This window comes from Eretmochelys imbricata, chromosome 4 (genome assembly GCF_965152235.1).
Source record: "Eretmochelys imbricata isolate rEreImb1 chromosome 4, rEreImb1.hap1, whole genome shotgun sequence".
Taxonomy (NCBI): domain Eukaryota; kingdom Metazoa; phylum Chordata; order Testudines; family Cheloniidae; genus Eretmochelys; species Eretmochelys imbricata.
Window position 1 is genome coordinate 62,588,990 of NC_135575.1, and position 25,682 is coordinate 62,614,671.

Consider the following 25,682-nt stretch of genomic DNA (forward strand, 5'->3'; position numbering starts at 1 on the left):
GTTTTCAGTTAGGGCCTGACTTTCTGGTGTACTAGCCATTTGTGCATGTTGCCTAGCTGTGAATGCTGTGTGAATTTTGCTGCGCACAGCTGCGTGAGCATAACTTGGAAAATCAAATTCTTAAATGCCAAAAAATTACTAATTTTTCTGCTCTAAACAGCACTTGCTGTAGTTTTTGTGCATGTATTTTTAACTTGTTCAGTTAATACACTATATAGTTATGTGTTTGCAGGCTGGTTGCATGGTTTTATAGACAACAGTGATGGGGAACAGTAACTTGAGCAGACTGGAGTGAAGGCTTCACTTTTTTTAGTACTAAAATTTTTGAAGGCACCAACAAAGACACAAACAAACCATAATGCTCCTCTCCCCTTTCTAAGGCTTAATCTTGTTTGATTCCCAGCCATTTAACCCCTGGTTGTCTGGTTGCCTACCAAGCAGATCTGGTAGGAAAAATGGGTTGTAGGTTTTGGTCTTACTGGGGTGAACCTGGCCAAGCTGTCTGGGGATATTCCAGATATAGGGGCAGGAGGAATAGTCCTAATCTAGTGATCTGATTTTTAGCTTGAAGAAGATGGGATTGTTCTAGATGATCAGTGCTTAAAATTATCGCAGAGACATACTGGGTATGTCCTTGCCTGATGATGAAATGTTGCTAATTCATAACAAATTTATGACTCAGCAGTTTATGTAAATATATTTCTGTTATTACTGATTCCTTCGTGGGAAATAATGAGTAAAATGAACTACCTAAGTTCAGGGTGTCCTAACTCTGAGAACAGTGTCATGTGTTCCCATATGAAAGCTGAAATTTGTCCAGCTGCATGGGACTTCAAACATACACTGTTTTGTGTAAACATGCTGTATTATGGCTCAACACATGGACTATTTGCACAAAAACAAATGCTTGGTATGGTAAATTAGGATTTGTCCTTGAGCCTAATTTAAAAGGACTGTACGTAATCATTTACCAAGTATATCAGTTCTTCAAAATAAAATATGCCTGACCTTGGGAAATTAATGTAGCTGATTAGCACTATTTGCTTATGTATGTACAGCGGCAAAATTATACAGATTTCTCAGAGCAGTAAAAAGGGACATAGAGTAATTAGGGCCCAGAACTTAATTTACCTTTAAAATGATTATTTTGTGGTTGGGATTAGTTCTTCTGGTTTAAATATTTGTTTTAGGGAACATGCAGCTCTCAATAATAAATGCAAATAACCACTAATATTGGTGGATCTACATATGGACTCTAAATTCTAGTTTTTTATGCTTTGCTGGCCCGTTAGCAGAAATTAGATGTACTATTTCCAGATAAAGTCCTAATAATACCAAGCTCTTGTAAAACACTTTTCATTACTAGATCTCAAAGTGATGTGCATATTCCTATTGCGTTATTAACGATACTTATGCATAGACAAGGAAGCAAGAAACATGAAGACATGATGGTTTGTTCTATAGAATCACTGGAATAAGATCGATGTTTGCTAAAGGGAAGAAAAATAAAAAAGGAATGAAAGTTCACTTTCAGGATTCTAAGAAAAATGATGTATAATGAAGGGAAAATAGGTCAGCTAAATACAAATTTCTAACACATAAAAGTGGATGGTATCCTATTTAAAGCCTTCCATGTGCTTTAATTTTTATCATGTAATACTTAATATGTTGAATTAACAATGTTTACTTATGCTTCTTTAGTTAGAGTTGAGGCAACCTGTTTATTCTAGGTTTCAGAGTAGCAGCCGTGTTAGTCTGTATTCGCAAAAAGAAAAGGAGTACTTGTGGCACCTTAGAGACTAACAAATGTATTTTAGCATAAGCTTTTGTGAGCTACAGCATCCAATGAAGTGAGCTGTAGCTCACGAAAGCTTATGCTCAAATAAATTTGTTAGTCTCTAAGGTGCCACAAGTACTCCTTTTCTTTTTGTTTATTTTAGACAAGCCATACATGGAGTGGAGAGGCATTTAATCAGTGAACTGGTGTATATAGCTATGAAACTGTGATGCTGAGGTTCTAGTTATATATACTTAGAGGTGGTCAGTACCTGGAAATCCTGTTCTGCAGGAAATTCTAAAATTTCAAATGGTTTCATAATGAACTGGAACAAAAAATAAAAATTTCCCGCAGAATTTCATTCTGCAATTTCCTTTAAGAAAAATTAGAAACATTTTGTTTCAGATTATTGAATTATTTTCATAGATTCCAGGGCCAGAAGGGATCATTGTGATCGTCTAGTCTGACTCCTGTATAAAACAGGCGATAGAACTTCCCCAGAATAATTCGTTTTGAATTAGAGCCTTTTAGAAACACACATAGTCTTGATTTAAAAATTGCAAGTGATGGACACTCAACCATAACATTTGGTAAATTGTTCCAATGATTAATTACCCTCACCGTTAAAAATTTGTGCCTTATTTCCAAGTCTGAATTTGTCTAGCTTCAACTTCCAGCCATTGGGTGGTGGTATATCTTTCTCTGCTAGACTGAAGAGTCCATTAGCAAATATTTGTGTAGGTACTGATAGACTGTGATCACAGTCTCTCTCTTATCTCTCTCTTTTTAAGCTAAATAGATTGAGCTCCTTGAGTTTATCGCTGTAAGGCAGATTTTTCTAATCCTTTAATCATTCTTATGGCTCCACTCTTACCCACTCCAGTGTATCAACATCCTTCTTGAATCGTGGGCAGCAAAACTGGCAACAGTATTCCAGAAGTGGTTGCACCAGTGCCAGATACAGAGGTAAAATAACCTGTCAACGCCAAATTGAGATTCCCCTGTTTATGCATCCAAGGATCACATTAGCCTTTTTGACCATGGTGTTGCACTGGGAGCATCCACCTCAACCCCCAAATCTTTTTCAGAGTCACTGTTTCCCTGGATAGCATTTCCCATCCTGTAAGTATGGCCCAAGTCCTTTGTTCCTAGATGTATATACATTTAGCTGTATTAAAATACATTATGTTTGCTTGCACTCAGGTTACCAAGTGATCCAGATCACTCTGTATTGGTGACCTGTCGTCTTCATTATTTACCACTCCCTCAATTTTTATGTCATCTGGAAGCTTTATCAGAGACAATTTTATGTTTTCTTTCAGATCATTGATAAAAATGTTAAATAACGTAGGTCCAAGAACTGATCCATGTGGGACCAACAAAAAACATACCTACTCAATGATGATTCTTGATTTACAATTACATTTTGAGAACTATCCATTACACACTTAATATGAGCCGTGTGAATTTTGTATCATTCCAGTCTTTTAATTAATATGTCATTAATGCCTTACAGGAGTCTAAATGTGTTACATCAACACTATTCCTTTTTCAATCCAACTTGTAATATTATCCCCCCCCCAAAAAAAAAAGGTTGAAATTGTTCCATTGCAAAGTTATTGACCTTTTGTTATATTATAAATTCTAAAGCAATAGACTATAAAAGTCAAAGTATTTTAATCCTATTCTGTCATGACCTGGCAAATCATGTCATATCATATTATATTATGACATGACATAATACAATTGTCTAAATGTTTCTATTTTTAAAATTGGTATTTAATTACTTTGCAATTATAATCTATAAAATAGAATGCCAGTCACCAATTTTATAGTTTTAGCTGGCAATGAGTAATCACTATTGAAATTAGTGATTTCTATTATAATTAGTTCGGTAATTGGTACTTAGTTTCTTCATTGGTAACTGTCATTAGTGGTCGTTTGTAATTGATGATTGACTTGGTAACTGGTCATTTCTTATGGGAATTGTTATATTATAAAAATAAGGTAAATATAAAAATAAATAACATGACCTGCCACATCACAGTAGAATATATCATGTCTGAGAGACAGGGATCCAGCCAGCTAGGGGAGCTGGGCAGCTTGCCTGTTCACCAGTAGGTCACCCAGGAAGCTGGGGCAACAACTCCTGAATGGATGCCAAATAAAAAGGAAGAGTTGTAGTTCTAAAAACCTAGACTAGATGATGTGATGAATACAAAGGTGGATGGATGAGCAGTGATCAGCTGTATCTGTTTTAGTGCTAGTTAGCAATAGTAAAGTTAAATGAAGTGCAGCTAATTTAAGAGGGCGACTAATCTCAGACGTGAAAAATGTACAGTATGTATTCTGGCACTTGCTGCTCTACATGGTGATCTAGTTAATACAGACATAAAAATAAACCCAGGTTCGAAAATGCCAGCTAGACTACTAAGTTAGTTTACAAACAAACTGCTATATACTGTTTAACATCAGCTAGCAAGAACTACTAGATAACTAACTTTCGGAATATGTTCTGGTCATTAGAAGAAAACAAATGATTTATAAATGAAATGGGGGAAAAAACTTTTTTAAAAAAATTTAATAGCTGCTATCTGTGATTAGAAATATTACTAAACAAATCAGTTTGAATAAATTGGGCCCTAAAAGACAATAATGTCTGGTAGATTAAAGAGTATGAAGGAGAGGTGCATACGATATTAGAGGTCATTCATACAAATTGGAAATATAAAAATACAGTTTCTCTTAAAAGAATGAGTAGAGTGGAATGCTTGTCACAGTCTTCTCTTACCTTTTTGCCTATATGCAAAAGGGCTTTTTCATTCTTGATGTTTTCACTTTCTTGGCATAATGTCAGATGAGTTATTGTACATGACAGTGGATAAATTGTACATATTTTCTTAAATTCATAGTTCTTTAAATTATACACATTTTGCAATGAGGATCCACCGTAAACAATGGAATAGATGGAATTATTTTCAGCTCAGCTCATTTTTAAATACATACTATAGAAGTTCAGCAAACTGTCTGATTTCTTGGTATAGATTTATTTGGCCGAGCGTTGTTAGTCTGCGTAAACATGCATATGATTGCTTTATTTCTGGGTGGCTTTCTCTCTTTTTTTGGGGGGGGGGGGTCTATATCTAGCTATTTACTTTATATCAAAAGATGTGCTTCTTGATTTGTTTCTTTTCATCCTGGAAGTTTGGAATAAGAATCCATTCTTTTTAATTAGTTCTGAGGGCTACAGTCGTTGCTGGCTAGTGTGCTTTGTAGACAGTGTTTTCCTTCAGTGATTGAACATGTCAGTTGACCCAAAAGAGGTGACATGTGCAGGATGATTTAACAGAATGTAGTGTGAGTCTTTAATCTTTGCAAATGTTTATACAGTGCTTGTTTCATTGTCTGTCAAGGATTAGTGGAACTAATTTTTTAATCAAAAGCTTGAAATTATGCTGTACCACTGCATAGTAGTTGATTTAAGCAGAAAAGAATGGTGGCTTTGGGCTGAGTTACTCTGACCTACTTATCTGTGAGTAATATGGAAATATTCATATGCAAGTATGCTCCCAGACTTTGTCTGCATACTCAAAAAACAAACGAACAAAGTTAGTTGTGAATGTTTAGGATTATTATGCAATACAATTGACATAAAGAAAGATGGTGGTGTATTATAAACATTCCACTCTTAAAATATTTTGGCAAAAACCAAAGTCCTGATTTTAAAAGTACAGTTGTCTGTCTCTCTAATGTACTCCTCCTTGCTGTACCTAATCCCCTGCACTGTTTGACCTCTTGAATAATTTGGGCCACAGTATTTATTGTTAGAGAATTTAACATGCTTTGTGGAATACCAAACTCCCCAAAGTGCAGATATACATGGCAGGTGCCTCTAAGTGCCAAAGCTTGGTATTTTGAGAACTGTTTAATCTACAGGTGCTCTGACAGAAAACAGCATGATGACATTCACATTCTAGTAAGTGTGGTTACTAATACTACCTTTAGTAATGACAAATCAGGAATGGAGAACTATACTTTACTTTTCCCTTCAGCAGTTTCACAGCTAGGATAAAGTTGCCTCAGAGAAGCGTACATTTGTGCAGGACTGGGCACGGTGATGTTTGATAGAAATGGAAGTATTACTTGTGAAATGTTTGCAACTCTCTCTCCTGATCCCCACATGCAGTGATGGAAGTGATGGTGAAAATCTTTATTGGATTAGCTCACACTAGACATAAATTCTCAAAGCTTTTTAAATTTTTTTTTAGCCACAAACCTCATTTGCTATTTAGAATCTAAGTAACTGCACCTATATAGTAGAGCCTCAGTAATTTGTATTCTTCTACTTTGCAAAACTCATCCATCATGCACACACATGGAAATCAGTAATCTTTCTCCACTTCGCAACAGATTTTGTAGCAAAGAGCTGAAGTTTTGTAGTGTTCATTATTTTTATCAAATATATTCTAGTAGATTTGCTATTGTGCTATGAACTATCTGAAATTAGAGCCAAACTGATTGTGAAATGAAATGTTCAATATACAGTTTGACATGCACTATCATTGGTTTTTTTGAGTCTTTTTTTTAAAAAAAATTCCTCACTCATTCACAAAATTTAATCTTTAGCAATGGGTCCCACAGTCATTAGCAAGGATAACGTGATTTTCTGCATAATACAGAACCTCAAAGTGAGTTGATATGTAATAGAAGATTGTTTATTTCTAAGGAATCATATTCATACCATAGGCCATATACAGTCAGGGATTTTTTCCCCCTTATTTTTCCTCACTCCAATCAATACTCATAAGTAATGTCTGCTTGGAAGTCAGATGCACTTGAAAATGTGTAATTCTTATGTGAGATCTGTCCCATGTCAGTATCTGACCATGTCTATGCTTTTGCTTGTGATTGGCCCAGAGACAGAGAGGATCTAACTTTAGTTGTCTGTGAGTTCAGTGCCACACAGGATCTTGGGTTCGCAGACAAGCAACCAGCATACTAATATGGCCATAGTGAGGCAGGCTGGCCATTAATTTTATAAATGAGCTTTGGGAATTTATGCATTTCTGCAGGTGAAGCTGGTACTTCATAAGTTATGGGAAACACTTGTTCTGATCTATTGTTCTGGTTAATGAAGTGTCAGCCTTTCCCCATAATAAACAGGAAAGGAAAGGGAATAAAATAAAACACCCCTGCTTGCCTAGAAAGGCCTGTTGAGCTGGACAAAATTAAATTCTTATGTGTTTCCCGCTTTGGATGTGCTGAAGATGGATAATATTAAATCAAATACACCTCTACCCTGATATAACACAGTCCTCGGGAGACAAAAAAAATTTCACTGCATTATAGGTGAGACAGCGTTATATCAAACTTGCTTTGGCCCCCCCCTTCCTTGTTCCCTGACCACCCCCTCCAGAGACCCCCGTCCCTAATCACCCCCAGGACCCCAACCCCCCTGCTCCCTGTCCCCTGATCCCTCCGACTGGGGGAGGGGGGTGTTTGGGGAAAAGTCCCACACTCACCTGTGGTGGGAAGCGGAGCTCCGTGGCTGGGAGCTGGCGGAGTGGAGCAGGCTGGGGCCAGGTTGCTCCGCTTCCGCCGCTGCTGGTAAGTGTGTGTGGGGGGGCTGAGGGGATCCCTTCCTTCAAGCCCCCTCCCCCCCCAGTGACGGGGCTGGGGTGAGGGCAGTGGAGTGGGCTGCTCCCGGCCCACCGCTAATCCGCCGGGCCACTCTAGAACTGCGGGGCCCCCAAAAGTGAGGCCCAGACCCTGGGGGGGGAGGGAGCCCCTGACCACCCCCAAGACCCTCTACCCCTTATCCAACCCCTCAGCCCTGGCCCGGCCCGACACCCTTAACACGCTGCTCAGAGCAGCATGTTGGAGCTTTACCACATTGTATGCAAACCCGCATTATATTGGGTCGTGTTATATCAGGGTAGAGGTGTAGAATGAACTTGGTGAATGTGGTGGGTGAGGATATAGTCTCTGATCCTGACATCTGCTAAGTATTCAAAACTCAGTGATTTTTAAGTGAGAGTTGTGGCTGTTTTTATCCATTGGAAGCAGGTCCTGGGTGTCCAGTTCTCTTAAAAGCCATTAGTAATTTTCATTCCCAAGGTTACTCTGACAGAGTTTATTCCTCAATATAACACCCCCAGGTTACACACGTACATGTCCGTGCATATGCTCACAGGATGCGTTAGTGTGTTTACAGTGAAAGTTGATCCAGCATAGAGGGCCTGGCCAAACCTTTCTGTGCCACTTGACTCCACAATGACCCTTTATGGGCACACATAGAAGAAAGGTATATGGGGTATTTTTGTGCACTTTTGAAGGAGACTGTGCTGAATTGGCAGGCATGGAGGATGCCGCTGGCGCTGGACTGTGGAGGAGGGAACTGGGTGATTCGGTGGCAAAAGCTCACATAAAGATATGGGGGGACAGCAGCCACTATTTCATCTTTTGGGCTGGACTAGCTGCTGCAGAGGGGTTATGCTGAAATCCAGCCTGCCCACTAGATGGAAGGTGGATTCTGCCCTGCATCCTTGCTGTATTTCTGGCACAGTGTGTTTACTCAGGCTGCACACAAGGAGGGGTGATTCGCTTCCCCGGTTTCTGTTTGTTTTTTATATTTTTAACTTCCATTTATTGTATCTTGCTGTGAGTCACATTTCTTTCAGTGTATTGTGGCTTGTTTTCTCTACACTTTTCCAGTGGGGTGACGAGGTCTTCTGCCACTTAGGATAATCTGTTGTTAAAGCAAGGCTATGTCTACTCTTAAAACGCTGCAGCAGTGCTTCATTGTAGACACTGTTGTGACAGAAGGGGTTCTCCAATCGTCGTAGATAACTCCACCTCCCCAAGAGTTGGTAGCTAGGTCAATGGAAGAATTCCCACCCCGAGAGATGTCGCCACGCTGCTATAACTTTTTAGTGTAGACCAGCCACTAGTCAGTTTCCTTTATTTTTCTAGTACTTTGAACCAGCCACCTGTTGTTCAAGTCTAACTTTTGATTCAGTGTTTTAGACTGGAGAGACCATCTCTGACCCATTAACATTTAATGTAGCTTAATTGACACTTTGCTTTCAAAGGTTTAAGGCCTTGATTTTTAAAGGTATTTAGTCTTTATGGTGTTCATCGTTGCAACACCTGAAGAGCCTGGTCTATACTTTAAAAATTAGATCGACCAAGGTATGTCGCTCAGTGCTATGAAAAAGTGCATGCCCTGATGGCTATAGTTGGATCAACCTCACTTCCAGTGTAGACGTAGGTAGATGGACAGAAGAATTCTTCTGTTAGCCTACTCTCCACCTTTTGGATAGGTGGATTAATGCCATTGATGGAAAAACCCCTTCCGTCGATGAAGGAAACATCTATATTAGGGCAATACAGTGGCAACACTGTAGTGGCTGTAATGTAGATATATGCTAAGTCTCATTTCCAAAAGTTATGTAGGCATTTAGGACCCTAAATCCCAATGGAATTTAGGCTCCTAAGTGCCTAAATCACTTTTGAAAATGAGATTTAGGCTCCTAGATCAGTAAATGTTGCAGTGATGAGCGTCACAATGCCTAAATACCTTTTTAAAATCTGGGCCAAAGAGTCTATTTTTATTGTTATGGAATATGCAAGGCTGCTTTATCTATTTTTCTTCTCTCCCATCTACATTACAATTACCACTATTTTAGACTACCTACTAACAGCATACAGCAGTCCCCGAACATGGCTTAAAAATGGGTTCTGTTTTAGATACTTCCACCCTAAGGAATGTTTAGTTTCTCAGAATATTCCCTTTGGGGAAGTTCAAAAGTAGGTCTAATAGACATGCTCTTACAGATGTTTTTCTGTGACTGCCATTGGAACTGTTGAATCAATGCTAGCATGATTAGGGATATTTTTTTTCTTTGCTAAAAGCCCCTACTATAAACAAGACTCCATTGTGTAGCTGGGCCCATGAAATGCTTCAGCTTTGGATTTTGCAGAGCTGTAGCATAATTGAACATATGGTTCCATCCTGTCTACGCTGCCAGAGAACTGTGTGTCTGGTATACTGGGTTCTCAAATACTGTAGTTCTAATTCTCATGTGTGGGGTTTTTTGTGTGTTTTTTTGTTTTTTCATTGGAATCTCCTCTCTGTGACTAATGTGACAAAATAACATGACACCTAATGAAGAGATTACAAGTAGTAAATAAATGACTTTAAATAGAGTGGTTCATGAAGTACATTGACACTAAGTAATTGCAGATGAACTCTTAGCATTAATGAACATATTTGCCTTTTTTTGTTGTTTTGGTATGTTGATGTCAAATTCCTGTTTGTTTTGAACATCCTTTTCTGTGTGCATTTGAATGCATGGAAAAAGCTTTCTGAAGTATCTTCAGACAGAATTTAAAATCTGCACACCTGCAAATCCTGCTGTACCACTCTAAGAGCATGACTTCTGCTTGGACAGCATAGAACCTCCCTATCATGCAATATGACATCAGGAGGAGGTGTAGGGTTGTCAGTTTTGCTTGGACTTGTTCCTGGAGGTTTCATCACCTGGCATAATCTTTAATTAGAGATTGACCTTTAATTTCCTGGAGACTCCAGGACAATCCTGGAGGCTTGGCAACCATAGGGAGGTTAAATGCATGTGTTCCAGTTTCAAATGAGCAACGTCACTCAGAAATAATGCTATAATCCCTTTTTAGACTATAAACAATTTGGGGCCTTGAATATCTTTATCTCTTCTACAGTGCTAAGCAAGTATATTGACTGTGTGAAACGAACTTTATAAAATCCAACAAAATAGCAGATTCAACCAGTCACAAGATCACTTCAATAATTGGAAAGTATTTTAGAGGTAAAATTATCTGCTTTGGACTTAATGGGATGCTTTTATACTTTTTTAAAAAGTAAATTAGATTATGACATATGTTAGATCAGTTTTTGACAGCTGGAAGGTAATTATGGTTGCAAGAGGCAATCCTGGAGGGACTAGCAGGTATTGATGAGTTCAATTTGTTCAGAGATCATATGACAAGTAGTGATTAGTGGATGCTACACTGGATCTTGCTGAATGGTATGTTTGTCCAACAAAATCCAATCAAAATAAATAGGAATTGAAGCAGGGTGAGGAGCAATGCGTGGTCTTGGTTGATAAAGAACCTTTGACTAACCCTCTAATATTAATTTAATATGTTACACCCTTTCTGAAAGAAGAACTGAAAAACTAAGGACAAATCCCACCTTGGCTGGTACAGTAATGGGGCACAGGTGTATGCTTGTATATAGGGATGGGAGGATAAGGAGGGATGTTTACAGAAAGACTGAAGGTAGATTCTTTAAAAGGTTTAATCCTCTCTGTGGGGACCATCTTCAGAAGAACTGAGTATTTACATCTCCCACTTACTTCAACTTGCAGGTGCTCAGCACCTTTGAAAAGCAGGTCCTAAAGGGACAGATTTCAAAGGTATTTAGGTGCCTAGGCACTTTTGAAAATCCCACTGGGTGCCTAACTCCCATTGCTGTAGAAAAGATCATTTCAGCAGAGGTGCTTATAGAAGCTACAGTAAATTGAGCCAACATTTCAACCCACTTACAAAGCATTTGTTGGTCTCTTTTGAAGGCATGTGTAACAATAAATGTTGAACAATATCAGCTAATCTGAATCCGGAGTATTTTCATACATACTCACATTATTAGTGAAGAAATTTAGACCCACTTCGATTTGACAGATAGCATTGTTTGTTTGTTTGTTCTTTTTTTCTTTTTCTTTTGCTCATAGGATCTCCAGGAGTGGGAACAAGAATTGAGAGTTTTAGGGGTGGGGGGCAGGGAGTAGAGAAGGAGAATAGTAAATAACAGCAGACACTTTTTGTTGTAATAGCAGAGTGGGGATTTTCCCCTCCCTCACACAGTGAAGGTGGCATTTTGCTATTCAGAACTAATTTCACTAACTGCACAGCACAAAAGGAGGGTGCAGGAAGTCCCCAAGGGAGAGTATTTTATTGGAAAAAAAACTATTTGAAGCAGCCTGCTAGTAATTGGTGTGCTGGGCAGCAGGGTTGTTCAATGAACTGTAAATCCATTTCCTCTCCACTAGGGAAAAGAAACCTACATGTCAAACATTAAACATGCAAGAATAAAAGCGTCAAGGAAAGTGCTGCAGCCATGCTCTGTTTCACTTGCATCGGTACTGTCCCCACATTTTAATTTTTTCAAAGACGAATTATTTGTAGAATGTAAAATCATTGCTGGCTGGCAGCTTCTGGGAATTATAAGAGAACTGAACTTTAACACACACTCTCATTTTGAGTTGGTGACACATTAATAGCTCCTAGTGAGAGTGATTATTACCCCAGTGACTCTCTTGCAATCTCCTCCTTCAGCCATGCAGTATGTTGTGGTATCAGCTGTGATTCCAGGGGTGCATAGTCATTACTGCACGTTGTAAATAGCTGTATTTATACTGGCGATATCAGTACATATAAATCTTGTAGTAGTAACTAAGTGACGACAGGTAGCTAAATGATACTTGTGTGCATGTATATGACTGAATGTTTCTGTTTCAGCTCAGGGAGCGCTAGTTACGAATTTTTACATGCTTTTTGTTTCAAATGTGCTTTTTGTTCAACTGGCAGAAACAGTGTCCCCAGGATTTCCTTAGTGTGGGAATAAGGAATTCTGCTGAAACTGAAAAATGTAACTGATTCAATCATAGTTCAACATTGGATGCGGGAAGTGAAGGAGCCATATTTGATACCAGGGGCTGAAAACCCTGGCCCTTCATAAGCTGGTTTACAACATGCTTCAGCCCCATCTATGTTGGCCAGGGAAACCATGTTGGAATCTTGCTGTGTTCAAAACCCCGTGTGGCTAACATAAATTAACTGTAGTTTAAATAATATCTGGAGCACTTTATAACTGTATCTTTATTTCAAAGTATTTTGTCAAGATAAAACTTAGATCTAGAGGTGGTCAAAAGTTTTCTGATGAAACACTTTTCTATTGTAAAATGCTGATTCTACAAAATCAAAGCATTCTGTAGGAATAAATAGATTTTGTCTACATTTTTTACAGGAAATTATCAAATATTTAATTTCTATAAGGTTGAAATATTTCATTTACTCATTTAGACTATCTTTGACTTTTATATTGTGATACTATAATTTATGTGATAAGTCTAAACTATAAAGTTGAAATGAAACACTTTTTGATAAGGTCAAAACAATTATTTGGAATGTCTCATTTCAAGAAAAATTATGCTATTTCTACTTTTTTTGTCCCCGAAAGCATAAGGGGGAAAAGCAAATACTACTTTGTATGCAAAAAGATCATGGCTGTTATATAAGAGGACCATGCTAATTTTATTTTGCTTGACTTCAGTTGTTTCTGTGTACTCAACATCCTTCTGATGGGATCAATGACCTGTTTTGCACACCTGAGGACATAAAACTGAAAACAAGTTTTTTTTAAAGGGTGTGGTGGGTTTTTTTTGTTTTTGTTTTTAACAGGTAAATGGAATAAGGGATGAGACACAACTCTTCATGAGTGATTGGAAAAAAAATACAAACCCCTCAGCAGACTGTCAGCTGTGATTTCATTGTTCGCTGTTAAGATGATAATGAGGAGAATAATTGTGTCTGAGTGAGATGAAATACCCAGTTTGTGGCACATGAAATTTCTGTTGGTTTGTGCCAGAAGTACAATTTTGATGTGTGTTTTGTTTGTTTTTTGTTAAGAAACTCTCTTGTTCTTTATACATCTGGGAAATCACACAACACTTTTCTCTCGTATCTTAAAGTTGGGGTAAGGAAGATATATTTTTAATACGGCTCTAAAGCCTGGAAAATCAGAGTGAAGTGCATTAGTCTTTAAGCTTTTATCTTCTTTATAAATGTGCTTTCATTCTATCTGCAGTGACTGTCCTGATAATTGATGTTCTGTAATATTCACACTCCCTCTCTAAATTAAATCCTTATTCTGATCTGAGTGATATTTGCATATGTATTTCTTAGCTGCATTAGCACACCAGATGCATGGTGGTAGCTGTCTCTGCCTGCTAATCTTGTAATAACATTCTGGTGACCAAATTCAATGGCTCTGCCTGAGCCTTGAAACAGCTGATTGCTGACTAGGGAAGGGGAGAGAGAGAGGAAAAAAAAAAAAAAAAAAAAACCCCAGCGAATCTCATTGCAGCTCTCTGCTGCATCCCTATCCCACAATCCCTTGCACAGTTTGCTGCAGTCTTTCAACACAGGCTGAGTGAGAGAAAGATATGCTAAATAAAGATTGATTGGTTTGAACCGTGAAGGGGTCTCCCACTTGTTAATAACCAAGGGAGGAAAAAAAATTCATGATGACTTCACTGGGCCTCCTCTTATTTCTTCCATTTTTCTGCACACCTGTCTTCTACGTGGAATGGAGCATCACCACCTAGAACAAAAAATATGCTGTGCCTCTAATAATGACTGTGCTGTCAGGGATTCTTAAACAGTTTCATGCTTGAGGCTCTTAAAGTTGAAATATTACCAGAATAATGTTTTGCTCGTTTGGATTACTGAGGAACTGCAGCTCCATCCCAGAAAGGATCTTATACGCAGCACTGCTCTGATTAAGCTATTTATCTACAAAGATGGGTAGGTCTGAAATGTTCGTTTGCTCAGTATTATGCCTGGTGACTACTATTAGGTCACTCCTTCTGTTCTGGCACCCTATTTGTTCTTTATGATGCTGCATGCTGTAGTAAATGAAGATGCTTGCTCTATATTTTAAACAGTGGCACCAAACTGATTACAAGAGTGGGAGAGAGAGAAATGCAAAAGTGAGATTTTTACACAAGTGTACTAGGTTTCTGTATGTTGAGGATGATTAATTTACTTATGTGTTCTGAGACAGACTAATTTTGGAGTTGCTGCTGTTACTGGATTGAATTCCTCATTTTATTCCTATGGAGGTAGGCAGGCATAGTATCTGGTTGCTGGAAGTTTACCCATGTGTAATGCTATCTCTGAAGCAGCATCATTTAGACTCTCTTCCCCCCTTCTTCCCCCCCTCCCCCGAACTGAGTGTCTGACAGTTCCATTGCAAACGTTGCTATTGGAAACCTATTCATTCAGAATACATGAATAGACCTTCTAGGTTTTATATATCATTGATAAGTAGCAGACAAGGAAACAGCAAATGATTTGGTTTGTTCTGATAGTCTTTCAGTCAATCTAGTTGCAGTTCTGGCTGGGTGGAGTTCTTTGATAGCGCTGTCTTCAAGGAGGGAGAGTTCTCTCCTTTTACGAAAAAGAACTATGGAATTTAATAAGCAATCATAAATTTTCTATTTTTTGTGTGTGTACAATCTTATAGAACTTCATAGATGATTAAATTCCTGTTGTAGAAGCATAGGGGGAATAAGATGTAAATTCTTAATGTGAGAATATCTAATCATTGCAACAATTTAAGAGTCGTGGTGGATTCTCCAACACTGACCATTTTTAAAATCAAGATTGGATGTTTTTCTAAAAGATATGGTCTAGGAAATATTTCTGGGACGTTATATGGCCTGTGTTCTATGGGAGGCCAGACTACACAATCACAGTGGAGCCTTCTGATCTTGGAATGTATGACTCTATTGAAAGTCTAAAGGCTGGTTTTAAAAAAAAAAAAAACTGTAGGAAGAATATTATTCTCTATTAAACTGTGCAGGTTTTTTAGAATAAGTCTTATAGACTTATAGAACCCTAATGGGTTTTATCGCTGTGAAATTCTACTGGGAGTTCTTTTCCATAAGGGTGGGGCTGCATGCTGATATTTCTTACTGAATTTGTGTACACTTATTAGGGTTGGGATTTTTTACACTATTACACAGAACTGGTTTCCCCTCCCCCCCCTTCTTTGTGCTTTAAAGGATATTTTGAGTGAAAATTGATACATATTTCCAAACAGAAGGATAAAAGAAAGAGACAAAATTTAATATTTGAGCACTGGGTGGGTGACAAAGAATACTACTTTTTTATGAGCTCTTATTCTGGAATTGGTTTAGCTAAGATGAACTGGGCTTCCAAAGTGGTTCTTCTCATAAGATCACAGGGTGGGGTTTTTCATGTATTTTGATGTGATAGTCCACACATCTTCAGCTTTATTGACATATATTACAGATCTCTTTCCCCCCCACCCCCCGCCCCGTAGAGCTATATGTGGAGACTCCCAAGGTCTTACATTAATTTTAAACATTGATGGCCATTCTTATTCCACCTGTTCGAGAAGCTACATTATAATGCCATTAACATGTCAGGTTACCAATTTTGGTTGGCTGTATTCCTGGAGATTACAGCACATAACATAATCTTAAATTAAAAATTAATTTTTAATTCTTGGGGACTACAGGCCAATCCTGGAGAGTTGGCAACCCTATTAAAATGCATTGTAGTTGTAGCCATGTTGGACCTAGGATATTACAGGGACAAGCTGGGTGAGGTAATATCTTTTATTGGACCAACTTCTGATTGTGAAAGATACAAGCTTTTGAGCCACACAGTGTTGTTCTTCAGCAGACCTGAAGATATTGCCTCACCTACCTTGTGTTTCTAATGCCGTTAACAGACAGGGGAAAAGATTTCCTAGGTCCTGTAAAACAAAGCTGTAGACTGTTGCACCCAAATGTCAGCCAAATGGCTTTTCTGCAATGAGGATATTTGGAAGTTTAATTTTTAACTTCAAACACAAAAAGAGTTCAAGAATTTTTGGCTAAATGTGACAATCAAAAGATGGTATTATATAATGTTACTCTGGCTAGATCTTTAATTAAAATAACCCTGAAATATAGGTTAACATTGTGTGGTGCTGCTGCTCCATAAATCAAAATAAAATTAGTCTTCAACCAATTTCTAGGAGGGTTATTTAAGACAGGCAGCTCTTACTTAAACAAGTAGTCCTTGATTACTCCTTTAGTAGTCAGTGGGTAAAATTCCACCCTGGCATAAGTCCATTGACTTAGTAGAATTACACTCAAGATGAATTTTGGCTCAGTGGGATATTTGCATGAGTAAGGGTTGCAGGATCAGCGATTTAATCCCCAATCCCACAAACACCCACACATTAAACTATTCTATGGAACTACTGGTATGTATGAAATTTTATACATAAGTGTTTGCAGGATCAAGGCCTAAGATTGTAAGTTGTTGAGCTATTTCAGTCTGCTTATATACAGTGACAGGTGCTCACTATATTTTTGTTCTTTTTTTTTTAAAAAAAGAAGCTTGTAGAGTGAAGACACTCATGTCTGTCTTGTTTAATCAGAAATAACTTCTCAGTCTGTATACCCCTTGATATATCGGTTTTTCTGAAATCCATAGTCTGTCTCCTAAAAATATACGTAAAGGTGGGGGGAAGAGAAAAACAGCCTTCCATAAAAATAAAAACCCTATCTGGACCAAATTCTGCCCTAAATTGCACATTTGAAAACCCATTCATTTCAGCAGAGTGACACAAAGTGGTAGACGGTAATCCGGGCTTGCTGTGTTTTAGACAAAATGTGTATTGAACATTTTAAATGGAAATGTAGTTATTTTTAAACTCTTGTCCATGGTTTCTTTGGATGATTAATATCTTAAACCTAAAGTTGATAGGATGAGATCTGTATACAATACTCGATTTACAATGAGATTCAGAACTGTAATTATCAGACAGATGAAAGATCTTTGACGATAACTAAGTCTCTGCATTCACTTAAACATTTTAGCTGCAAAGATCCTGCAATCTTTAATGAGCCAAAATTCCCACTGAAATAGTGAGAGTTTTGCCTGAGTAATAACTGCAGCAATGGACTTGAGGAATATTTTTCTTTTAACAATTTCATTTACTATGATAAATGCTCTTTATAATAGAGACGTGAAATGACTGAGTGTGTTACTTTTTACACTTGACATCCTTATGCTGTTCGTAACCTGCTTTTTAGTGCGTGCAGGCAGTCTTTCTGCTTTTCTCACACTCCTTTTTTAAAAAAAAAAAATTCAGGTTAGTACAGAGCAGATGGAACTGTGAATTAATGATCAAATAAATGTCCTTATAATCAAATCTCTGAAACTCCTCAAGGCTCCCAGCCCAGTAGACTGATGCATTTTAATATCTAATACTCTGGTTTTGATCTCACTTTCAGAAGCTGGTCAGTTAGGCTGCCTTTTTTTTTTTAACTCAAGTTTTTAAGATGTAACATGATCACATAATCAATAGTTTGTGTGTGTATTACGCACACGCACCTGGTGTTCCTTCACTTATACAATTAAGTGCGTTTATATTGTTATGGAGAAAACTGAAAGAACAGTGAAAATAAAGAAATACATTCTTAAAATACATTTATACAGGAACAAAAAATATAGCATATGATTTAAGAATACTGTAACCATTAATGCTAGAACTGAAATAATAAAACAAGGGAAACCAGTGACCAGTTCCCCCTTCTATGCATATAAATTTCAGTTATCTCTTCAATTCATACTGCTTAATGTTTTAATTGTGAATAATTTTATGACTCTTTGCTCATTACAAGGTGATCCCTAGAGGACTCCAGCTTCCTACAAAAGCCAGTGCAGCATGTCCATAGCCATCACCACTATCCTTATTCGTGTCACACACAATAGAAAAACAAACCAGTAAAACATACTAATCTTGCCAGACACACAACTCGGAGAATGCAAGCTGGGTTCACCTCTGTTAGGTTTATGTGCTTTGCCTTTGTAATTGTTGCTTATACATAATACATTCAGTAGGAGACCAGACCTTACAATAATTACAAAATACCATGGACCAAACTTTGTGTAATTCCATTGACTTCTGAATTCATGTGACCATCATCATAGACAGATGGGCATTGTTGTTAAAACAAATATCAACTGAACACAAAAGAAGCATTTCTGCAAGAAGTTTGCCAACCCAAGAATATCTCTAGTGCAGGAATAGTGGTGGGTTTATTGGTTAGAAGGAAAATAAATTATTGCTTTTTGACTTCTTACAACTCTTCTTTTGTACCTGCAGTGGTCACTTGTTTTGCTAGCATTTCCTAATACGTTTTAACATGTAGTTTTCAGTTCCTTTTGTTGGATGCTGCTGCTTCGCTTTTCTTCCCCATGTTTTCTCTCCTTAACTATTACCTGTTTTATATATGTTGTCCGTCATTTCTGTATTATTCCACTGACCCAGAGACAGATCTTTCTCCTTTATGATGACCCCATTTTGTGGCCATTGTCTTAGAGGAGCAGGATTTCCAAGTCTGCTTCTGATTCCTATTTCTTAAGGAGTAAAAACCTGCTGCTGTGTCACCAGATTGTCACATAGTTCTCCCACTTTACATTATTTTTGCCATGGGGGGGATGAGCAGACTTCAGTCACAGAAATGTGGGCAATGCCCACTTCATTTTTTGGTATGTTCTATTTCTTACAGCTATTCTCTAACTATGCTTCTTGGATCTCCTTCCTCCCTCTCTGCCAACTGCTGCTGGTGGCATTTCCAATGTGATGGGCAGGATGATGTGTTTATCTCTTAGTTTTGGGTCTCTTAGGCATCTAGGCTCTTTTACTGAACCCATTCATGTGGTGTCTCATCACCTTCTCCTTCTCAGCACTCAGCTGGCTCTGAAAATGAGGCTCCTTTTACCTTCCAGAAACCAAACGTGCCCCATCTTTGGCTCTGACTGTTAGGCAACTCACTTTAAAACTTGTTTTATACTAAAGTAATTTGGCTGGCTTGCGCAGTCCCCGCACAAGCATTCAACAAACTGTCTTCCACACTCTAGAAAATGGTTCTGTTTGTGAAGTGCTGGCTGGAGAAACTGGTATGAAGCTATCTTTAAGAAGACCCATATTTAAAAATGGTTCTACTTTCAGGGTAGATAGATTCTTAGACCTACTTGAATCGTAAAGTATGGAAGAATTGACAAGGGCTGCAGCACAAGCAGCCCTGTAACTTACAACACCGCTGCAACATACTTTTCCAGAGAACCCACCGAGATACAGGTTTTTATTATTTAGTGTGATAGAAATGGCTGACCATTTCCAGACTGTAGGCGGTGATATTGCATTTTAGACATTTCCCCTCTGTATTTTGATCTAAATGGAAATATTGCCCTCTAAATCAGGATAAAGTATATTGGAGAAGTAGGTATTAAAATTGGCATTTCAGGCTGATTAAAACCTCCCCTCCCTTCCTCTGTTTCAGCAGTGTGCAGGGTAGAAGGGATTGGGACCCATATGTCAGTGGTCTAGGATGGCCAGTGAAGGCTCCAACATCCCAAGTCCTGTGGTGCGACAGATTGACAAACAGTTTCTGATTTGCAGCATATGCCTGGAACGTTACAAGAACCCCAAAGTACTTCCCTGTCTGCACACTTTCTGTGAGAGGTAAGAGCTGTTTTTTCCCATTTGTAGTTCATGTTTTTTTCTTTCTTTTAGTTTTATCCCAGTGCATACCCGCAAACCTACAGTTGTCTTCAACCAACAATATACCTTCTGTCTGTCTAGGTCATCCTGAAGCATGATCCTAAATTAAAGATTAGGGAGGTGAACTGGCATTATTCATATGGGCAGTAAGCAGGAGACAGCAACAGAACATCTGCAATTCCAAATTTTTGTTTTTATAAATGAATGATGGACACTTACCCTATCTTACAGGGCAACTACTGTGTTTGGTCATGGCTCTTTTTAACAAGGCAAAACCAGAAGGGGACAGTGGAGTGAAAGAAGGGAATGTCTAAACTTCAGACAGGTGTGTTCTTAAACTGGAGTTAGCTAACCAGCATTGTCTAGCTTGGGTTAAAATAGCAGAGGAGACTTAGCAACCTGGGTTAGCAGCTTGAGTTCAAGTCTATAGGGCTGTCTTTAGCTCTCTAAATCCAGCTGAAATACCTGCATGTAAAAGGCTTCTGGTTAAAGGCGAAGAATTGTTCCTGGAGGAATCTTACAGAAACTTCAGAGAACAGTGGGCCTGATTCTATATTTTCAATGGCTTTACTGTGATGAGTAACTCTGTTAAAGTCTATTAAATTAGAAGAGAATCAGGTCAATGATATTTTAAAATCATTGTCCTTTTCATTTACTGTGGTTAGAAAGATGTTTCTGAATGACAAATATATTGGGAGGGGAATGCCCTTTGCATGTAACCGTACCGAAGGTTCTGTATCTCCTAGACTGTCATAGATTTTAGAGACCTTAAAGCCTGATTCCAATCTCATTTATACCACTGTAAATTAGAAGTAAATCAATAAAGCTAATAAAGAGAGTTACACCAACATGAAAATGGCGTGTAATCAGAATCAAGCCCTTAGATTAACAGTGTCAGTTTTATATTGATTAGTCCATTATTAGAGGCAATAAAAATGTTGTTGTTGATTTACAAAGTAGAGAAATAATTATCCCATTCTTTAATGTCCAAGTTTTCTATATGCCATATTAAAATATTGACTTGTAATTAACTATTATTATTTCACAGTGTAGGTAATGCTTGGTATGTAAAAATAATTTCTCTCAGAAAGGAAATCTGAAAATATATCTGACTTCCACTTTTGCTCTGTTGACTCTCTCTCTAATGCAGCTAGCAATGTTTTAGAATGATATTTTACACTAAATTGAGGGGAGAAGGAAAAAGTGTTTTTTGAAAAGTCAGTTTAAAAAATACAGTTTAGAGTCCTTTGTTTGACTCAGGAGATTTAGCTTGTGGTAGACTTTCTTGTCTTACATACAAAACTGTTGGAGAATTAAAGACAAATGGTACTTCATGTTAATATATAGTTCAGGTGTTAAACATCGCTTTCTAGCTCAATTTGCAGTGGGTATTACCAATAACACTGAAGTATAATATTTTCAGTTTTGTATGGGTGAAGAGCAAAATGGTTTCTGGCACGTAGAGGTTCTTTCTACAGTGAGCCAAATAAAATGGCTGAGGTCCTTTGTAGAAGGCACATAGCACGAAATCCTGGCTTCACAGAAGTCCATGTCAAAACTCCCATTGGTTTTATTGGGAATGGGATTTGGCCCTAAAATATTTAAAACCAAAGATTAAAATTGAGGCGAATTGTATGGGAAAGCTAGCAGCTTAGCCAATAGATACCAATTAAAGAGACACAAACTCTTGAAGGAGCTTATATTTGTCCTATCAGATCAGATCTTGGGTACATCAAATCCAGTCTCCTGTATCCTTTGTGTGTAGGAGTATGATGTATGGGTGGGTGGGAAAGATTAGAGAAGAAATGCCTTCCCTACCTTCATGATGGCCAGCTTTCAGCCTTGCTTTGCAAACTACAGCTGTTGCTGGTTAAAAATGATTCTTTCTTTAAAAAACAAAATACCTTCTAAGAGACTTTGGGTTTTGATGCTACTCTCTGTTTTCAATCTTTCCTCACAACAGGTGCTTGCAGAATTACATTCCCGCCCACAGTTTAACCCTTTCTTGCCCAGTGTGCCGCCAGACCTCCATTCTGCCAGAGAAAGGGGTTTCTGCACTCCAGAACAACTTCTTTATCACTAACCTGATGGATGTCCTGCAGCGAACGCCAGACAACAGCATTGAAGAGTCCTCCATCTTGGAGACTGTCACAGCTGTTGCTGCAGGAAAACCTCTCTCCTGCCCCAACCATGATGGAAATGTAAGTGAAATGATTTCAGGTAATGCATGCTAAACTAATCACCCTAGCTTATAATGATGATGGTTTTTCAGATAGCAGGGATAATGAGAACCACAGCGGTTCTCTCTCTGTCTGATACCCATCTCAACAAGGATAAGAAACTTGTTTTAAAGGAACAATACTAGAGCAGACTACCTATTCATTAATAGGTGGGTTAAAGCATCTTATAATATGCAGGATATTCTTTTCTTACTGCTCAGCTCAATTGCTATTGTCTCTATACTTGCTTACCTGCTTGTTTTCTAGAGCACAGTAAGAACACGTCAAATTTACAGGGCCTGTTGTGCCAATGTCCCCTTTCTGGCCTCTCTGAATGCCCTCCTTCAGGCGTTGTGACTTTACCTCTTCCAGGGCAGAATTCTGCCAATCCACCACTCTTAGGCTTGGCCCTGGGATACAGTACCCAGTACACGAACCCTCAAGAGCTTTCAGAAAAGTGGCTTATCTTGAGCCATTTGGTTTTCTTTCTGATTGATTGTTTTTCCTTACAGTCCCCTATTATAATTCATTCAGGAAATGTTCCAGTAACTGTGTCTACACTCAGTTTTCATAAACTATTACAGAGCAGCTCTGATTCCATGTCAGTCATGCAATTTCCAAATGTTTCATTGAACCTGGTTTGCAACATTAATGTTCCAACTCTTCTTACCTCTTAGCCTGTTTCTGAAGTATAAAAAGGAGGCCATGTTGCAAACCTTGTCCTTGTTGTGTTATAAGATGAGTGCCGTGATTGCTATATCACCCAAGAAATTTGACAAAATTTCAAGGGAATTTTTTGAGGATTGTTTTATATATGACTCAGTTTTGGTAGTGGTATAATAGAAAAAAGTCATTTTATCTGATGGATGCTGCTATTATAGAGTAACAGTTGCTTACCTTTCCATTATTGACCTGCTGGCTTGATCCAGATTGGCTTGGAAAACAGACCTATAGTGTACTTCAACTATGAAAAAACATAGACTTTTAAAAAAGTATATTGTATTTCTGTGTATACACTTGTTCCTGATTGACCAAAGTTTCCATTCTTATTTTACACTTTTAAGGATGATTTCTCCAGGAAACTGAATAGAAGTTTGGTATAGTTATATTGACTATATGATTGTGAAATGTAGGAAAAATCAAAACCAAGATGTTATCTGGCTTGCTATCCTTTATATTAAGCCTTACAAGCTGATGCATCTTTAGTTGTCTTGGGAGAAGTTTAGATTGTGTTAAACTGGCCGAGAGAGGAGCTTATTAAAATTTGAGACCAGGTTAATTGTTTTGAATGGTCAGTATTATGTGATCTGAGGTATTTAGTCTTAAATGATGGCTTATTGGGGTGTGGGGAGAATACCTTCAGCAGCCACCACTTTGCAAAGAGGCATCATGGCTGTGACATACCAAGGTACAATCTAGACTGGTGAGTAGCTGTATCACCCCAGCCCTGCAACCTTGAGTGCTTTACAATGTGTCTATGTGTGTAACTGTAGCCTACCAGCCACACTTAGGTTACAATCTGGTTCTCACCAGCGTTGGTTATACTGCATGGTATCCCCAACCCACCCCCAGTCTCAGATTCTCTCTCCGCGCCCCTCTCCCCTGACCCCCAAATGCATGTCTTGTACTGTCCAGCCATCTCCTTGACAGTACAAATATGGTAAGTCCACTATTCCTTTAAGGGAATAATAGGCCATCTTATTATCTTAAAAAGTTATTCAGACGCTTCCATTTAAACACACACTGGATTAGATAAAAGAGCAAAACAAGTTTATTAACTACAAAGAGGGATTTTAAGTGAGTGTAAGTAATTAGGCATACAAATCAGAAATTGTTACAAGAAAAATAAAGAGAAGACATTTACTAATGCCTAACTTAAACTATAGTAGATTCAAGGAAAAGTTCTCACCATGTCCATAGATTAGTGACCAAACTCTTGGGTCAGGACCTCTCTCCCAGAGTCCAACAAATGCTTCCTTTGTCTCATTAAGTATAGTGAATATAATGGACAAAGAGAGAGAGGGGTGCTTCGGGGTGTTTTGTCCCTCCTTTTTACAGTTTCAGTCCCCCTCTTGAAAAAACATTTCCAGCTGGGCACTAGGAGACAAAGAGTTTATGTGGAAAGTTGTTCCCTACTTGTTTTTTGTCACCTGTTTGAGTTTCCTTTGTTTCTCTTCCTGCTTGATGACTTTGTTTACTACTTAAATGCAAACTAAGCAGAGCACACATTCCTTTGTTTAGGACAGACCTGTTTCCCAAATTTCTGTTTCAGCATGTTGTGGGGTTTGTAATGTGTGTTGTTAAAACCAGAGGGGAAATCTTATAACTTCACATACAATGTTTCCATATTTATTTTATAAGGACGATACTGACCAGCAAATTGAGTTTTCACAAGATCCCTTACAAGGCATACTTTGTACAAAAAAGATTACAGTGGAGTGTAGGATGTGAAACAGAGGTGTATTCTGTCACAGTGGCATGCAAATAATTCCTCCTGAGAGCTGAGGAGACCACACTGGACAGTAGTCCAGGTTATGCCTTTTTTAAAAGTTGCAGGCTTCCATCTGTCTCTCCCACATTTCAGCAGCTCTGTTCTGTTTCTCCAAAATATAAATACCCATATGTAATTTAAAAAATTATTTTGAACACTACTGCTTTTTGTGATGGTGGTTTAGTGTCTATTTTCCCCTGGTCTACACATCACAGTTTTGATTACCTTTCAACAAATTCCACCTGTATAAGCTAGTCTCCTGAATTAGTTTGTTGAAAGGAAAGATTTAGAGCATCCTGAACTGGACACTTTTTTTTTTTTTTTTTTTTTTTTTTATAATTTTAATTTTGGTGAAACAAGTGAGAACTGGGACTGGCTGGGCAAAAAGATTGGAACAAGGAGTCAGGGAGTGGTGGACTAGGACTGGCTGGACAAGGGGACTGGGATAAGAAGCCAGGGATAAGGATGAGACAGAACTGGAACAGGGCAGAAGGGCCAAGCTTAGAGAGAACATTTGGAAGACACTGTGCTCACTAGTATATGTTCCCTTCCAGAGCCTGGAATAAAGCTCAAGATTCCTGAATTTCACCATTCCTTTCTTATCAGCAAATATCTGTGAAAGCCACTGGTGAAGTATGTGTCTCATCCTCCTCTAGTGCTGGTCCACATGAAAGATGACAACCTACTATTGCTGTCAGTTACTCTGTTAGCTCAAGTGGCAGAAGTTTGTGGTTGAGCTAACGATTCCAGCCCTGAGGTTGTCAATATAATGCCACCTGACAG

At 38.3% G+C, this 25,682-nt stretch overlaps 1 protein-coding gene across 13 annotated transcripts in view; it reads left to right on the forward strand.

The window, feature by feature from the left end:
- The window catches only part of TRIM2 (tripartite motif containing 2), a 92,577-nt gene that overhangs the window by 14,884 nt on the left and 52,011 nt on the right, over window positions 1-25,682 (forward strand). For 6 of the 13 annotated variants that reach the window (XM_077815383.1, XM_077815393.1, XM_077815394.1 and 3 more), the window contains 2 exons: window positions 19,969-20,150; window positions 22,153-22,390. In XM_077815383.1, coding sequence (XP_077671509.1) covers window positions 20,017-20,150; window positions 22,153-22,390 — 372 coding nt within the window. In that variant the 5' untranslated portion in view covers window positions 19,969-20,016. Of the gene's footprint in view, window positions 1-2,660; window positions 2,744-13,879; window positions 14,402-19,968; window positions 20,151-22,152; window positions 22,391-25,682 lie in introns of those variants that run through there. The other 7 variants (XM_077815387.1, XM_077815390.1, XM_077815385.1 and 4 more) reach the window with 6 other exon arrangements.